Here is a 19,056-nt window from a genome sequence, read left to right on the forward strand (position 1 = left end):
GACCATAGAAGTTGGCTATAAAGCACAAACAAATCTGGGACCAGACTGTAGTGAACGATGCCAGCAGAATGGAAAAGGAACCCCCCCCCCCCCCTCCTGTTTGTAGTGGCAATTGAACCGCTTGCAGAACGAATTAGACAGGACCCAAACGTAACAGGTATCAGTGTTGGTAAACATGAATATCAATTTTACTTATTTGCCGATGATCTACTGGCAAGATGGCGGTGACAGACATGGCAGCTTTGCTTCTAACTCTTAAGCAACTTTGCAGTATTTTGTTTTTGGGGTGTTATTTCTTACATTATTAGCCCAGAATGTTTTTTGTGTTATTACATACAGCCGGAAAGAACATTTTGATATCAGAGCGGCGGCATTACGAACCAGGAACACGACTTTCCCGAATTGGATCCTTTGTTCGTACCCCCAGGGCAATTTAATTTATCCCAGAAGCTGCTCCAAGACGCCACCGGCGGAGAGAGGTATTTGGAGTGGACTTGTAGTCTGGCTCAGGAGGCGTGCACGCCATCCACAGCTTCCTAGTATATTAATTGCTAATGTTCAGTCTCTGGACAATAAAGTGGACAAGCTCAGGGCGAGGATCTCCTTCCAGAGAGACATCAGGGACTGTAACATACTCTGTTTCATGGAATAATGGCTCTCTCTGGAAATACTGTCCCCGTCCATACAGCCAGCTGGGTTCTCAGTACATCGCACAGACAGGAATAAAGAACTCTCCGGGAAGAGGAAGGGCAGTGGTATGTTTCATGATTAACCACTCAGGGTGTGATTGTGATAACATACAGAAACTCAAGTCCTTTTGTTCACCCAACCTAGAATACCTCACAATCAAATGCTGACCGTATTACCTTCCAAGAGATTTCTCTTCAGTTATAGTCACAGCCGTGTACACTACTGTTCAAAAGTTTGGGGTCTCTTAGAAATGTCCTTGTTTTCCATGACAACATACATGAAATTAGTTGCAAAATGGATAGGAAATATAGTCAAGATGTTGACAAGGTTATAATAATGATTTTTAATAAAAAATAAAAATGTTGTACTTCAAACTTTTCTTTTGTCAAAGAATCCTCCATTTGCAGCAATTACAGCCTTGCAAACCTTTGGCAATCAAGTATTCTAGTAATCTGAATAGATTTCCCCCCATGCTTCCTGAAGCACCTCCCTCAAGTTGGATTGGCTTGATGGGCACTTCTACCATACGGTCAAGCTGCTCCCACAACAGCTCAATAGGGTAGAGATCCGGTGACTATGCTGGCCACTCCATTATAGACAGAATACCAGCTGACTGCTTCTTCCCTAAATAGTTATTGCATCGTTTGGAGCTTTGCTTTGGGTCATTGTCCTGTTCTAGGAGGAAATTAGCTCCGATTAAGCACCGTCCACAGGGTATGGCATGGTGTTGCAAAATGGAGTGATAGCCTTCCTTCTTCAAGATCCCTTTTACCCTGTACAAATCGCCCAACTTTACCACCACCAAAGCACCCCCAGGCCCTGTTAAGAACTCTTTTTATTTTTTTAAATATTTTTTTATATATATTAACTTTCAATGTGATATTGCCTCCACCATGCTTCACAGAGGGCGTCAAGCACTCCTACAGCATCTTTTCAGTTTTTCTGTGTCTCACGAATGTTCTTCTATGTGATCCGAACACCTCAAATTTAGATTTCTCTGTCCATAACACTTTCTTCCAATCTTCCTCTGTCCAGTGTCTGTGTTCTTTTCTTTTTATTGGCCAGTCTGAGATATGGTGTTTTCTTTGCAACTCTGCCTAGAAGGCCAGCATCCCGGAGTAACCTCTTCACTGTTGACATTGAGACTGGTGTTTTGTGGGTACTATTTAATGAAGCTGCCAGTTGAGGACTTGTGAGGCATCTGTTTCTCAAACTAGACACTCTAATGTATTTGTCCTCTTGCTCAGTTGTGCACCGGGATCTCCCACTCCTCTTTCTATTCGGGTTAGAGCCAGTTTGCGTGGTTTCTTAACATGCTGACCAGACCGGACACGTCGCGTGCGCGAGCGTTGCAAAATACCTTTAGAAATCCATGTTATTCAATTATTGCACCCAAACTGCTGGCAGACGCCAACGAGCATCAACGAGCGTTGAAAGAAGCTGTTTTGCAGGTTGTGTGGTAATACTATGAGAGTGTAGATGCCAATCACCATATAAGTTCAAAGATGAAAAAGCCTGGAAGGAGGAGAGATGACTAGAAACGATTCGGTTGACCATTTTATGTGTGGATTAATTGTCTGAGTAAAGGACCTTGTGCATTTTAGGTAAAATAACAACTCAATGTTTATATCACAGGACAAATTAGCTAGCAACAGCAAGATAGCTAAATGTGACAAGTTATCTAGCAAGTGCAAGCTAACTAGCTAAATTGCCATACATGTTTAATGCTTTTCGACCTGTCCACAAATTAATGTAATTGGTTCAGAGTTTGTTTTGATATTTTAACCTGTGTGTCGTGATCGTGTTTGGTGTAGGGGGACAAAATAAATGTATGCACGATAGCGCACGATGGGCGCAGCCGGTTTGGGTTCCGTGTAAGGGAGTAGTTTCAATTTCTCACACGGAATAGTCTTCACTTCTCAGAACAAGAATAGACTGTATAGACTTAATCAGATGTCCTTACATAAACGCTTGGTATGCTTTCGCCGAAACATTTTTGTGAAATCTGACACGCCAGGTCGATTAACAACAAGCTAAGCTGTGTTTTGCTATATTGCACTTGTGATTTCATGAAAATCATTTTTTTTTTTGTAATTTAAGTTGAATTTGGTGCGCTGCAATTCAGTGGATGTTGACGAAAATGATCCCGCTAACGGGATGGGTGCATCAAGAAGTTAACAAAGCAAATTTGAGGAAAATGCTACCGAAGTACTATCAACACATTGACTGTAGTACCAACGCTGCTAAAATGCTCGACCATTGCTACTCCCCCTTCCGGGATGCCTACAAGGCCCTCCCCCGCCCATCGGCAAATCAGATCACGGCTCCATTTTTCTCCTCCCTTCCTATAGGCAGAAACTCATACAGGAAGTACCCGTGCTAAGGTCTATTCAACGCTGGTCTGACCAATCAGAATGCATGCTTCAAGATTATTTAGATCACGCGGACTGGGTAGCCGGGTAGCCTCTGAGAATAACATTGACGTTTACACGGACACGATTTCATCAGGAAATGTATAAGGGATGTTCCCACTGTGACTATTAAAATCTACCCAAACCAGAAACCGTGGGTGGATGGTAGCATTCGTGCAAAACTAAAAGCGAGAACCACCTCATTTAACCATGGCAAGGTGACAGGGAACATGGTTGAATACAAACAGTGTAGATATTCCATCCGTAAGGCAATGAAACAGGCCAAATGTCAGTACAGAGAAAAAGTGGAGTTGCAATTCAACGTCTCAGACACAAGACATATGTGGCAGACAATCATGGATTACAAAAGGAAAACCAGCCACATGGCGGACACCGAAGTCTTGCTTCTGGACAATTTGAACACCTTCTTCACCCGTTTTAAGAATAACACCGTGCCTCCGACGCGGCCCACTCCCAAGGGCTATTGTTCTCTGTGGCCGACGTAAGACATTTAAGTGTGTTAACCCTCGCAAGGCTGCCAGCCCAGATGGCCTCCCTAGCTGCATCCTCAGAGCATGCGGAGACCAGCTGGCTGGAGTGTTTACCGACATATTCAATCATTAAGCTCGGGGCACTGGGTCTGAACCCCACCCTGTGCAACTGGGTCCTGGACTTCCTGACGGGCCACCCCCAGGTGGTGAAGGTAGGAAACAACACCTCCAATTTGCTGATCCTCAACACAGGGGCCCCACAAGGGTGCGTGCTCAGTCCCCTCCTGTACTCCCTGCTCACCCATGACTGCGTGGCCACGCACTCCTCCAACTCTATCATCTAGTTTGCAGACGACACAACAGTAGTAAGCCTGATTACCAACAATGATGAGACAGTCTACAGGGAGGAGATGAGGGCCCGGGTGGAGTGGTGCCAGGAAATAATTTCTCCCTCAACGTCAACAAAATGAAGGAGCTGATCATGGACTTCAGGAAACACATCAACGGGACCGCTTCAAGTTCCCTCGGCGTACACATCACAGACAATCCGATATTGTCCACCCACAGAGACAGTGTGGTGAAAAAGGCGCAACAGCCACGGCCTGTTCACCCCACAACAGCGTTTATAGATGCACAATTGAGGGCAAAAAAAATAAATCACCATTTACAGCAATCCTTTAAGTGGACCATAAAAAATATGAAATATTTAGGATGCTTAATAAGTGACAACAAATCAATCAATCAATCAAATGTATTTTATATAGCCCTTCGTACATCAGCTGATATCTCAAAGTGCTGTACAGATATAGACAACAAATATATAAAGATAACTTTATTTAATTACTCAACAATATGAAAGCAGATCTAATTAATTTGAATAGTCTTACAGGTAGAATAAATGTTTGGAATGGCTAAAGTTTGCTAAATGTTTGAATAGTTTTTCTAGGTAATACCAATTACCCCACCGGAGACATTCTTTAAACAAGTATACTTGGTCACAACAGACTTTATTTGGCCAAATAAAATGTATATACTAAAAAGGAACGTTTTACATCTTCCTTAGTCTATGGTTGGTTAAAACCATCCAGACTTGGAATTGTATCAACTCGCCACCCAAGGCTTTTACGACAGACAGATAGTTAAATGCACTAAAGAGGAACAATGGGTACATATTGAAGATGTGCATGCTCATCCCCAGAATCATTTTTTGTCTGTTTTCAAAGAACAAAGCTAAAAACATTAACAACTTCATCGTTAAGAAAATTCAACGTATTCTAAAACAACCAATATCACTTCATAAAGTACAACCTTATGAAACAATCCTTAGATAGCTTTTCAGAATTCACTGATAAAATGGTCCTCATGGAAAGCTAAAGGCATAGAATCCGTAATTGACTTGGTAACAGGAAATACATTTATTTCCACGACAGAATTATTAAAAAGTCATTTTTTGGGGCGGCAGGGTAGCCTAGTGGTTAGAGCGTTGGACTAGTAACCTGAAGGTTGCGAGTTCAAACCCCCGAGCTGACAAGGTACAAATCTGTCGTTCTACCCCTGAACAGGCAGTTAACCCACTGTTCCTAGGCCGTCATTGAAATAAGAATTTGTTCTTAACTGACTTGCCTGGTTAAATAAAGGTAAAATAAAAAAAATTTGGACTGACCAATGTAGAAAAAGTTACATATCACCACATTTCTATTTGAAGTCTTTTGGACATCAGAGAAACCTTAAGGGAATCTTATTTGAGTCAGAAAATGATATCCATGTGATAGGTAAGATATACAATACCTTGCAGAGAGTCTATCCAACTGACAATCTCTTAGAAAAAAATATATAAACCATTAGAACCAAGACTTAAAAATAACTGATGTTGACTCAAGACGGAAGGAAAGTGGGAGCATAACTAACAAAATGACAGTTAACAAAAATGTAGGCTTAATCCAGTATAAACTAATGTATAGAATTGACTATACAAGAGACAAAATTCACAAATTCTACAGCACAACAGCAGAGTCATGTGTAAAACTAACAATGACTCAATAATTCATGCCTTCCGGGAATGCTAGAATGTCCAAAAGTTATGGGTGGAGCTAGAAAGTCAGTTGTCAGAAGTATTACAATATAAACATACTTCTAACCCGCCTGTCTGCATATTTCAGGACATGGCTTATGGGGGTGTAAGTGAGAGACCCAATTGGTTGGACGAAAAAACGTATATGCAAATGATATGGACGCTGGAGATGACAGTGTGTGCTAGTGGGTCTGGGCAGGGTTGATGTAGTTGATGTTTCTATGACTTTGTCGTTTGTATGTGTATGTTTTGTATTGTTCATAAAATATAAAATTAAATCTTACAAAAAAAATTGGTAATAATACAGAATTGAACAGGAAATGCTAACAGGAAATGCTAACTCACTGCATGTTTCAGTAGTAAATGGTGCCAGCAGAATTGATTGATTGATCTGTGTGTGTGTGTGTGTGTGTGTGTGTTCACAGTGCTGATGGTGAGGATCATGGCGGCCCGTGATCAGGGCTCCCATGCTGAGGTGGAGGTTAAGGTAAAGAAGGTCCTGTACCACGGCAGCCAGGTGAATATCAAGAAAGGTCACATCACCCTCTACCCAGAATCCTGGACCACCCGAGGGTGCACCTGCCCCCTCCTTAACCCAGGTGAGCTCTTACGTTTTGGCCAGGCAACTGGACCTCGACTGCTTCTTGCCCCAATAGTTATTTTCTCTGACGTCTCTGGATGCATACCTGCCTTGTAGGTAGGTAGGTATGAAAACTCTGAAGGTATGAAAACTCTGAACACCTTAAGCAGATAGGTAACCCCATATATGGGTAAATAGGCCTCACACTACCTTAAGCAGATGGGTAACCCCATATATGAGTAAATAGGCCTCACACTACATAAGCAGATGGGTGACTCCATATATGGGTAAATAGGCCTCCCACTACCTTAAGCAGATGGGTAACTCCATAAATGGGTAAATAGGCCTCACACTACCTTAAGCAGATGGGTAACTCCATATATGGGTAAATAGGCCTCACACTACCTTAAGCAGATGGGTAACTCCATATATGGGTAAATAGGCCTCACACTACCTTACCCATCTGCTTAACTCCATATATGGGTAAATAGGCCTCACACTACCTTAAGCAGAATTGACCCTGCTCTCTCTATTCTACTCCCCCAGGATCAGAGTATCTGGTGGGGGGCCACGAGGACCGGAGGACGGGTCGTCTGCTGGTGAACACCAAGAGCCTGGTCAAACCCTGGAGGCCCAGCCTGGGACGCAAGCTCCTGCACCTCCTCAACAAACACTGTAGCTCCTCCTCCTCCTCTTCAAGGAAGACTGCAACAGAGAGACTGCAGAATGCAAACGTCTTTAGTCTGCAGAAGAAAAACTAGAGCCATGGAACAAGATGAAGAGAGGGATGGAGAGTTCAAAGTTATCCATGTTTTGGTGGATTGCATGAGAAGGACGATGAGCCGAATATAAAGACGCGTGTGAGAGTGTATTTTTGGACGAATGTGGGCTGGACATGGGGATACAGCCGCAGCTTGGGCAATATGGGGAAAGCAGAACTCTTTTGCCATTCAGGGCCTCATTTGCCTGTTTCATCCACAGACGAACGGAACACATTTCTGAAACGATGACCTCCACGGCAGAACCATGATGGATAGTGTTCTGTGCTGAATGGCACTGTGTGGCTCAGTTGGAAAGAGCGTGGCGCTGGCAACTCTGAGGTTGTGGGTTCAATTCCTGCAGGGATCATAAACAAAAACATATGCAACAAAAATGTATGCACTCACTGTATTGCAAGTCACTTTGGTTAAACACGTGTGAGTCTGCTTAGTGGTATATATTGGATGATATAATATGATGACAGGCAGCTGCACAGAGACAGAGTACAGACTCTCATCTCCTTCTTTACAGGAAGAGGAAAATAAATTTCCAAAGGGAAGACCAGATATCCTGAGTGAAGGTTTACTGTCTGAGGAAGATCGATTGATCTGACTTCTCATTCTCATCTTGGATGTTCCAGTCCCAAAGACATAAGAGCCACTGGGCTGGTGTTTAAATCCACTTTAGATTTGTCTCCGACTATAGTTGAAACCAAGACAAATATAGAACCAAGAGGATATTATTAATGAATGTTTTATTAAATGACTGAGATCTCTATGTTCTATCATTAGCCTTCTGATCTATCCAAGGTTTTATGGTTGGAGTCCTGACGTTTGTATCCTCAGTTCCTGGAGTTATTGGCAGTAAACCTGCAGAAGCATCATCGTGTGTGTGTGTGTGTGTGTTGTGTGTGTGTTGTGTGTGTTGTGTGTGTGTGTGTGTGTGTGTGTCCACAAACTCGCTGTCCTTGGCTCGAAGGGACTGAGCAGGCCTTAACAAGTAGTATCTCCTGGAGCGGAAGAAGAGTAGAGAGAGAACAGAAAGTCTGTCTGGACCCCTCTGGGACTAAGTTAGAATTGAACTGACTTCACGTCTTCCCTCACTCTCAGTCTGATTTCAATGACTCTTTGTCAGGTTTATGTCAAAACATGAAACGATGATGTTGTCTACTTACTCACATGGTTTGGTGTCCTCACTTCTATTGCACTCAGGGATGTGGTGGTAAAAACCTCTGAACACCTTAAACAGATGGGTAACCCCATATACGGGGGAAATAGGACTCTATTTTATTTAATTGGGCATAAGTGTGATCTAATCACATTGGTTCACCAGGAATTAATCCTACAGATCATGTGGCAAAGTCAGGAGATGTCCGTGTACTCAGATCTAGAATGGTGAACAGAGTATACTTTAATTTATTTAAATGGGCAAGTCAGTTAAAAACCGATTCTTATTTACAATGACAGCCTACCCCAGACAACACTGTGCACCACACTATGGTACTCCCAATGACAGCCCACCCCAGACAACACTGTGCACCACCCTATGGTACTCCCGATGACAGCCTACCCACCACACTATGGTACTCCCAATGACAGCCCACCCCAGACAACACTGTGCACCACACTATGGTACTCCCAATGACAGCCCACCCCAGACAACACTGTGCACCACCCTATGGTACTCCCGATGACAGCCTACCCCAGACAACACTGTGCACCACACTATGGTACTCCCGATGACAGCCTACCCCAGACAACACTGTGCACCACACTATGGTACTCCCAATGACAGCCCACCCCAGACAACACTGTGCACCACACTATGGTACTCCCGATGACAGCCTACCCCAGACAACACTGTGCACCACACTATGGTACTCCCAATGACAGCCCACCCCAGACAACACTGTGCACCACACTATGGTACTCCCAATGACAGCCTACCCCAGACAACACTGTGCACCACCCTATGGTACTCCCGATGACAGCCTACCCCAGACAACACTGTGCACCACACTATGGTACTCCCAATGACAGCCCACCCCAGACAACACTGTGCACCACCCTATGGTACTCCCAATGACAGCCCACCCCAGACAACACTGTGCACCACCCTATGGTACTCCCGATGACAGCCCACCCCAGACAACACTGTGCACCACACTATGGTACTCCCGATGACAGCCCACCCCAGACAACACTGTGCACCACACTATGGTACTCCCGATGACAGCCCACCCCAGACAACACTGTGCACCACACTATGGTACTCCCGATGACAGCCCACCCCAGACAACACTGTGCACCACCCTATGGTACTCCCAATGACAGCCTACCCCAGACAACACTGTGCACCACACTATGGTACTCCCGATGACAGCCCACCCCAGACAACACTGTGCACCACCCTATGGTACTCCCGATGACAGCCTACCCCAGACAACACTGTGCACCACCCTATGGTACTCCCGATGACAGCCCACCCCAGACAACACTGTGCACCACCCTATGGTACTCCCGATGACAGCCCACCCCAGACAACACTGTGCACCACCCTATGGTACTCCCGATGACAGCCTACCCCAGACAACACTGTGCACCACACTATGGTACTCCCAATGACAGCCCACCCCAGACAACACTGTGCACCACACTATGGTACTCCCAATGACAGCCCACCCCAGACAACACTGTGCACCACCCTATGGTACTCCCAATGACAGCCCACCCCAGACAACACTGTGCACCACCCTATGGTACTCCCAATGACAGCCAGATGTGATTCAGCCTGGATTTGAACCAGGGACTATAGTGACACCTCTTGCACTGAGATGCAGTGCTTTAGACCGCTGCGACACTCAGGAGAATGAGTTTATCCTTCACTATGTAAACATGAGTTTATCCTTCACCATGTAAACATGAGTTTATCCTTCACTGCAGCGCCGATTCCACTCTATACCAGGTTGTTGTTGTTATTGTTGTTGTTGTTGTTAGGGAAGACGGAAAATAACCCCATGTGTGTTTCTCTCATTAGTAAACGACCCAACAATCCATGAATCCCAAAATAAACATGGAGCTACTTAGCTAAGAAAGGAAGGGATGAATTGACGTCACTGTGTCAGATCTGTATCTGGAGAGGCTCGGTACATATTTGACCCAGACCTAGCATGCTTCCCAAATGGCACCCTATTCCCTACATAGTGCGCTACTTTTGACCAGAGCCCTATAGAACTCTATTCACTATATAGTGCACTACTTTTGACCAGAGCCCTATAGAACTCTATTCACTATATAGTGCACTACTTTTGACCAGAGCCCTATAGAACTCTATTCCCTATATAGTGCACTACTTTTGACCAGAGCCCTATAGAACTCTATTCCCTATATAGTGCACTACTTTAGACCAGAGAGCCCTGGTTAAGAATAGGTCTGTGTTGCTGTCTCTTTTTTCTTTCAGATTTGCTCTGAAAAAAGTTAGCATATTGGGTCTGTCTGTGTAACACTGCCTAAGGAGTAGCTAGGTCAGTGCCTGGGCTGAAGAGACATGATGCATTCCTGCACTGTGACATCATCCGAATGCTTCGCCCTTGTCCCAAAGACTTTATTACAAAGGAGTTTACAAGTGGTGAATGGAGCAGAGCTATGAGATCACGAATGAAAAGGGACGTGTAACATATCATCACAATCATTTCACCTGTGTAGCTACATACTGTAACTGTAAGTATTAGTTGTTATTAAAAAAATACAGATTTTTTTTATTTAACTTGGCAAGTCACTAAAGAACATACTCTTATTTTACAATGACGGCCTAAGAACAGTGGGTTAACTGCCTTGTTCAGGGGCAGAACAACAGATTTGTACCTTGTCAGCTCGGGGATTCGATCTAGCAACCTTTCGGTTACTGGCCCAACGCTCTAATTACTAGGCTACCTGATTTGTTTACGGCTTACATTTTCATTAGAATTTACATAAATGAGCTACGATTTGCGTTTGATGGCGAATGCACAGATATCATGTGGAATCCATGAACTCCGCCTTTTTAAAAGGACATCTGTATGTCTGCCTATATGTGATACCTGACGTGCATGCATGCATTACACTTAATAAATAAGTCAATGGTTTTTATTGTCCTACATGTTGTAGGAATTAGTTTCTGACATGGTTCAGTACATCTTTCAAGCTCAATTTGAATGTGTATTCCTGTTAATAAGTTGTCTTGTCACTGAAACCACTGAAGTACATATTTTAGTACATACCACTGGAGTACATACATACTTTATGTACTTTATGTATGTACTAATATCGCCCTCCTTTGGTTAAAAGTGAGAATGGAACACTTCTACTCCGGATTTGGAATTGTTGGCTTAGGCATGATCCCTGTACATTCAACATGAATACAATATCCCTTGTACATTCAAACATGAATACAATATCACTTTACATTCAAACATGAATACAAATATACAAAAAAACGAACAGATTTAAAGATGTGCAACAATTCAATTTATTTTTTTTAAATCACCTCAAAATAAATAGGGACAGAGAAACAAAATATAGAAATATAAATAATTTCATAGCATTATTATAGTCATATCACAGGTTATTTTCAAGGCATTGAATATGCTTTGAATGATTAAATAATACATTGGAGGTGCCCACCCAAAACACAGGCAGTCATTTTTGCATATTTAATTTCATTCTAAATAAACAATACAGGAATCAGGTAAGTATAATAAAGAAAATGACGATTATATTTCTTGTTTTTTATTTGCCCTTATTTATTGGCTTGATCCTTTGAAATAATACTTATATTAATGCACGTGGTAAGTAATCATTAACGGTCTCTTGCTAAAACACTTGAAAGGTAGGATTCAAGCAACTTAAAATGACATCACAATAAATAACGTTGCATAAATGTCATCGTCAGTCGAGGACATATTTCAGGGATCGTGTTCATTAGGCACCAAACTGAAAGAGAACGCACGGAAACACAGAAGGACTACCTAGACTTGTCCAATAAGAAACGTTATTAAAGGGACATAACCGGAGTGGAATTTGCATGTGGTGAATAGATCCGTGTTATGGCATCCAATGAACGTGACCCCGATTTACAGTATATCACAAAAGTGAGTACACCCCTCACATTTTTGTAAATATTTGAGTATATCTTTTCATGTGACAACACTGAAGAAATGACACTTTGCTACAATGTAAAGTAGTGAGTGTACAGCTTGTTTAACAGTGTAAATTTGCTGTCCCCTCAAAATAACTCAACACACAGCCATTAATGTCTAAACCGCTGGCAACAAAAGTGAATACACCCCTAAGTGAAAATGTCCAAATTGGGCTCAAAGTGTCAATATTTTGTGTGGCCACCATCATTTCCAGCACTGCCTTTAAACCTCTTGGGCATGGAGTTCACCAGAGCTTCACAGGTTGCCACTGGAGTCCTCTTCCACTCCTCCATGACGACATCACGGAGCTGGTGGATGTTAGAGACCTTGCACTCCTCCACCTTCAGTTTGAGGATGCCCCACAGATGCTCAATAGGGTTTAGGTCTGGAGACATGCTTGGCCAGTCCATCACCTTTAACCTCAGCTTCTTTAGCAAGGCAGTGGTCGTCTTGGTGTGTTTGGGGTCGTTATCATGTTGGAATACTGCCCTGCGGCCCAGTCTCCGAAGGGAGGGGGATCATGCTCTGCTTCAGTATGTCACAGTACATGTTGGCATTCATGGTTCCCTCAATGAACTGTAGCTCCCCAGTGCCGGCAGCACTCATGCAGCCCCAGACCGTGACACTCCCACCACCATGCTTGACTGTAGACAAGAGACACTTGTCTTTGTACTCCTCACCTGGTTGCCGCCACACACGCTTGACACCATCTGAACCAAATAAGTTTATCTTGGTCTCATCAGACCACAGGACATGGTTCCAGTAATCCATGTCCTTAGTCTGCTTGTCTTCAGCAAACTGTTTGCGGGCTTTCTTGTGCATCATCTTTAGAAGAGGCTTCCTTCTGGGACGACAGCCATGCAGACCAATTTGATGCAGTGTACGGCGTATGGTCTGAGCACTGACAGGCTGACCCCCCCACCCCTTAAACCTCTACAGCAATGCTGGCAGCACTCATACGTCTATTTCCCAAAGACAACCTCTGGATATGACGCTGAGCACGTGCACTCAACTTCTTTGGCCTGTTCTGAGTGGAACCTGTCCAGTTAAACTGCTGTATGGTCTTGGCCACCGTGCTGCAGCTCAGTTTCAGGGTCTTGGCAATCTTCTTATAGCCCAGGCCATCTTTATGTAGAGCAACAATTCCTTTTTTTCAGATCCTCAGAGAGTTCTTTGCCATGAGGTGCCATGTTGAACTTCCAGTGACTAGTCAGTATGAGGGAGTGTGAGAGCGATGACACCAAATTTAACACACCTGTTCCCCATTCACACCTGAGACCTTGTAACACTAACGAGTCACATGACACCGGGGAGGGAAAATGGCTAATTGGGCCCAATTTGGACATTTTCACTTAGGGGTGTACTCACTTCTGTTGCCAGCGGTTTAGACATTAATGGCTGCGTGTTGAGTTATTTTGAGGGGACAGCACATTTACACTGTTATACAAGCTGTACACTCACTACTTTACATTGTAGCAAAGTGTCATTTCTTCAGTGTTGTCACATGAAAAGATATACTCAAATATTTACAAAAATGTGAGGGGTGTACTCACTTTTCTGATATACTGTATCTTCTCTCATTCTTTGTCTTCCTGTTCTTCCTGGTTCGAGGCCAGCTGGCCCACGGGAACGTACTCAGTAGTCATCACCCCTGCTCACCACTTCCTTACAGGTGGGCCTGAGAAGGATGGTGTGTTCGTATTGGGCAGTGTAGGAGCCCTTGGTGTCACAGAGAGGAGGGTACGGGTCTATGATGCCCAGGTCACACAGGTTCTTCAGGGCCATCAGGTACTTGCTCTCTCCCTGCCGGTCCAACCAGCGGCGGCAAAACGCCAACGTCCCGAAGTTGTCGTTGATCACGTTGAGCAGATGCTTAGCTCTGGGGAGCCTGCGACAGGGACACACACAGCACAATGGGAGGAGGCGGGGACACAGAGGGGAGGAGGCGGGGACACAGAGGGGAGGAGGGGAGAGCGATAAGGATTATGAGAGCAGTGCAGTAGGATAATCCACATTGATCAACATATCTGTAAAAATGCCAGATTTAGCCAGCTGGCTAATTTGTGTCTGTAGTTTATGGGTTCATTGTCGTATTAGTACAGTAGTATTCAGTTCAGGTGTATACAGTAAGAATCAGCGCGTTGGAAGGGATCAGACTGAACAGGGTCATTCGCCCTCGATTGTCCTCGGTGGTGAATAGAATGACATCTACAGTATAGATTTCTACTTAGCATCGATGTTCAGTATTATCATTCAGCATTAAAATCAGTTGAGGCTCGCACTCAGTGAGCGCCGAGCGAACCCGAGCGACCGACCTTATTGGCACGTGTCCAACGTTGAAGTTTTTCATGTAATGCGAGCAGTCCATGTCACCGTGAACAGCTCCCCTCCCAGTGCTGCCAAACGTCTCGATTGCGTACACCTCACCTTCCTGTAGAGCAGAAGGGTAGAGGAGGACACCGAAAACTCAGCAGATCCTAGAAACAACTGATTGACCGTAATCCATCTGCAACTTACATAAGACCAAAGTCCTTGAAACTGAAAGCCTTTATTGGCAGAAGGAAAAGGGAGAGAAACTCACAGCATTTTTTTATGTCATTGAAATCCTTCTGGTAACGAATGTAGATGTTAAGAGATTATATTTTTCCTTTTTACAAGAATCAACATCACAGATGAGCAATTGGTTTTCCAGAGGATTCTATAAATGCTGATGTCATTACAGTAACTATTTCATCTCTTATAGTATTCATTACAGTAACTCATCTCTTATAGTGTTCATTACAGTAACTCTTTATCTCTTATAGTGTTCATTACAGTAACTCATCTCTTATAGTGTTCATTACAGTAACTCATCTCTTATAGTGTTCATTACAGTAACTCATCTCTTATTGTGTTCATTACAGTAACTCTTTATCTCTTATAGTGTTCATTACAGTAACTCATCTCTTATAGTGTTCATTACAGTAACTCATCTCTTATAGTGTTCATTACAGTAACTCATCTCTTATAGTGTTCATTACAGTAACTCATCTCTTATAGTGTTCATTACAGTAACTCATCTCTTATAGTGTTCATTACAGTAACTCATCTCTTATAGTGTTCATTACAGTAACTATTTCATATCTTATAGTGTTCATTACAGTAACTCTTTATCTCTTATAGTGTTCATTACAGTAACTCATCTCTTATAGTGTTCATTACAGTAACTCATCTCTTATAGTGTTCATTACAGTAACTAATCTCTTATAGTGTTCATTACAGTAACTATTTCATCTCTTATAGTGTTCATTACAGTAACTCATCTCTTATAGTGTTCATTACAGTAACTCATCTCTTATAGTGTTCATTACAGTAACTCATCTCTTATAGTGTTCATTACAGTAACTCATCTATTATAGTGTTCATTACAGTAACTCATCTCTTATTGTGTTCATTACAGTAACTATTTCATATCTTATAGTGTTCATTACAGTAACTCATCTCTTATAGTGTTCATTACAGTAACTCATCTCTTATAGTGTTCATTACAGTAACTCATCTCTTATAGTGTTCATTACAGTAACTCATCTCTTATTGTGTTCATTACAGTAACTATTTCATATCTTATAGTGTTCATTACAGTAACTCATCTCTTATAGTGTTCATTACAGTAACTCATCTCTTATAGTGTTCATTACAGTAACTATTTCATATCTTATAGTGTTCATTACAGTAACTCATCTCTTATAGTGTTCTTATAGTGTACCATTAAGCAATGGTAAGTCCGACCCGACCCACTGGTGTGGGGGTAAGTCTCAATGGAAAAGCACCATACCAGGTGGTGGTGATTCAAGACCCTGTGGTATTAGCTGATAACACTGACACCCTTCCTCTCTGCTCAGATAATCACTCAGTGAGAGCAGCCTCTCGGCACGCCCTACTGACACTCCACCCCAGTGAGAGCGGCCTCTCGGCACGCCCTACTGACACTCCACCCCAGTGAGAGCAGCCTCTCGGCACGCCCTACTGACACTCCACTCCAGTGAGAGCAGCCTCTCGGCACGCCCTGCTGACACTCCACCCCAGTGAGAGCAGCCTCTCGGCACGCTCTGCTGACACCACTCCACTCCAGTGAGAGCAGCCTCGCAGTACGCCCTGCTGACACTCCACTCCAGTGAGAGCAGCCTCTCGTCACGCCCTGCTGAACAGAGAGCACTATGATCACACACACACATGCTGGCAAGCAAGCCTGCACACACAAAGACACACACACACACACACACACACACACATACAAAGAGGGTAATGGCCCTAACCCAACACCACTCACTCCAGCTAAATATAAAACCTTCTAACCTGGCACATCAGCAACTTCATCCATCCCTTCCTGGCTTAGCTGACAAACATCAGCAACTCCATCCATCCCTTCCTGGCTTAGCTGAAAACATCAGCAACTCCATCCATCCCTTCCTGGTTTAGCTGACAAACATCAGCAACTCCATCCATCCCTTCCTGGCTTAGCTGAAAACATCAGCAACTCCATCCATCCCTTCCTGGCTTAGCTGAAAACATCAGCAACTCCATCCATCCCTTCCTGGCTTAGCTGACAAACATCAGCAACTCCATCCATTCCTTCCTGGCTTAGCTGAAAACATCAGCAACTCCCTCCATCCCTTCCTGGCTTAGCTGAAAACATCAGCAACTCCCTCCATCCCTTCCTGGCTTAGCTGAAAACATCAGCAACTCCCTCCATCCCTTCCTGGCTTAGCTGAAAACATCAGCAACTCCATCCATCCCTTCCTGGCTTAGCTGACAAACATCAGCAACTCCATCCATCCCTTCCTGGCTTAGCTGAAAACATCAGCAAAACGTACCACTCAGCAGCCCGCCAATTAAAATGTCCAATTCTGTCCAAACGGAGTTAAGCATTGCAGCTGTGTGTGTCAGGGTGGGTGGTTAATAAACTACGGACCTTTAGCCTGAAACCCCGGATCTGTTTGTGCTGTCTTACCAACAAATGTGGTCATTCTCACACCTTAGGAGTTGGCAAAACAGCACAGACAAATCTGGTACCAGGCTAATTGACCTCTGTGACCTCACCAATATGGTCCTTACCTGGGCAATATATTTAGATCCTCAGGTATCTAGGTATTTCTAAAGATATGTAGCAGGTATCTAGGTATCTCTAAATATATGTAGCAGGTATCTAGGTATCTCTAAAGATATGTAGCAGGTATCTAGGTATCTCTAAAGATATGTAGCAGGTATCTCTAAAGATATGTGGCAGATGTCTAAGTATCTCTAAAGATATGTGACAGGTGTCTAGGCGATATCTCCTTTAGTGAGTGAACTGGTCATTAATTGACTTTGAGTGGTGAGAACTCGAGGTGTTTAGAGATATAATTGCTACTTGATGTTTCCAGGTGGTAATGTGCTTATAAGTGTAATAATGTGATTTTAAAGGTGCAATAATGTGACTAAAGGTGTAATTAAAGAACTGAAGGAGGTGACTAAGGAGGTGTTGGAGTGTGTGTGTGCGTGCGTGCGTGCGTGTGTGTGTGTGTGCGCGCATGCGTGCGTGTGTGTGTGCGTGTGTGTGTGTGTTTATACGTGTGAGATGTTAATCTGAGCTGATCTCCACACCTTGTAACTCTATAGAGATGTTCTCGCTATAACACTTGTATTTATAGGCTACTCTAGGATTTTATTATTTGTATATATAATTTCACTTGAACAGAATGAACCTGCAAGAGAGGAGATGTGTACCTTGAGTGTGTTGTTGCGGACATGATGGAAAAAAAGAAGAGAAGAAGAAGAAGTTTAACAACATTGTACTGAGGTAACATCTGAAAAGGCCTCTGTTCAAATGAGCAAAAGACGCCACCAGTCAGTACTCAGTCTTTTTTTGAACCTTTATTTAGTCAGTTAAGAACAAATTCTTATTTACAATGACGGCCGACCCCGGCCAAACCAGGACGACACTGGGCATATTGTGCGCCGCCCTATGGGACTCCCAATCATGACCGGATGTGATGCAGCCTGGATTCGAACCAGGTACTGCAGTGACGCCTCTTACATTGAGATGCAGTGTCTTAGACCACTGCGTCACTCGGGAGCCCTAATTATCAGTCAGTCTCCAGTCATTCTCTAGTCAGTCGCTAGACAGTACCCAGACAGTACCCAGACAGTCGCCAGTCAGTACTCAGTCACCAGACAGTACCCAGACAGTACCCAGTCAGTACTCAGTCACCAGACAGTCGCCAGACAGTACCCTGTCAGTCACCAGTCAGTACCCAGACAGTACTCAGTCACCAGACAGTACCCGGTCAGTCACCAGACAGTACCCAGACAGTACCCAGACAGTACTCAGTCACCAGACAGTCACCAGACAGTACCCAGACAGTACCCAGTCAGTACCCAGACAGTACCCAGTCAGTACCCAGACAGTACTCAGTCACCAGACAGTACCCAGACAGTACCCAGTCAGTACCCAGACAGTACTCAGTCACCAGACAGTACCCAGTCAGTACCCAGACAGTACTCAGTCACCAGACAGTCACCAGACAGTACCCAGACAGTACCCAGTCAGTACCCAGACAGTACCCAGTCAGTACTCAGTCACCAGACAGTACCCGGTCAGTCACCAGACAGTACCCAGACAGTACCCAGACAGTACTCAGTCACCAGACAGTACCCGGTCAGTCGCCAGACAGTACCCAGACAGTCACCAGACAGTACCCAATCAGTACTCAGTCACCAGTCAATACTCAGTCAGTCACCAGACAGTACCCAGTCAGTCACCAGACAGTACCCACCTCCATTCTGGTAGCTTCTCCTCCCTTGACGATGGGGACAGTCTTGCCTGCATGTATCCTGTACTGGCCGATGGAGTGGCCATT

General features: G+C 43.9%; 2 protein-coding genes across 2 annotated transcripts in view; one reads left to right on the forward strand and one right to left on the reverse strand.

Annotated features, from left to right (window-relative positions):
- LOC110502411 (netrin-4) overlaps window positions 1-8,568 on the forward strand; it is a 33,943-nt gene extending 25,375 nt beyond the window's left edge. Inside the window, exons 10-11 of the mRNA XM_036959892.1 lie at window positions 6,089-6,262; window positions 6,790-8,568. Coding sequence (XP_036815787.1) covers window positions 6,089-6,262; window positions 6,790-7,004 — 389 coding nt within the window. The 3' untranslated portion in view covers window positions 7,005-8,568. The remainder of the gene's footprint in view (window positions 1-6,088; window positions 6,263-6,789) is intronic.
- Window positions 8,569-13,640: 5,072 nt separating this feature from the next.
- Window positions 13,641-19,056, reverse strand: part of LOC110502417 (methionine aminopeptidase 2-like) — a 27,169-nt gene continuing 21,753 nt past the window's right edge. Inside the window, exons 9-11 of the mRNA XM_036959906.1 lie at window positions 18,973-19,056; window positions 14,494-14,609; window positions 13,641-14,066 (exon numbers count right to left, since the gene is read on the reverse strand). The exon at window positions 18,973-19,056 is cut by the window's right edge and continues 20 nt beyond it. Coding sequence (XP_036815801.1) covers window positions 13,814-14,066; window positions 14,494-14,609; window positions 18,973-19,056 — 453 coding nt within the window. The 3' untranslated portion in view covers window positions 13,641-13,813. The remainder of the gene's footprint in view (window positions 14,067-14,493; window positions 14,610-18,972) is intronic.

This window comes from Oncorhynchus mykiss, chromosome 2, assembly GCF_013265735.2.
Source record: "Oncorhynchus mykiss isolate Arlee chromosome 2, USDA_OmykA_1.1, whole genome shotgun sequence".
Lineage (NCBI taxonomy): Eukaryota > Metazoa > Chordata > Actinopteri > Salmoniformes > Salmonidae > Oncorhynchus > Oncorhynchus mykiss.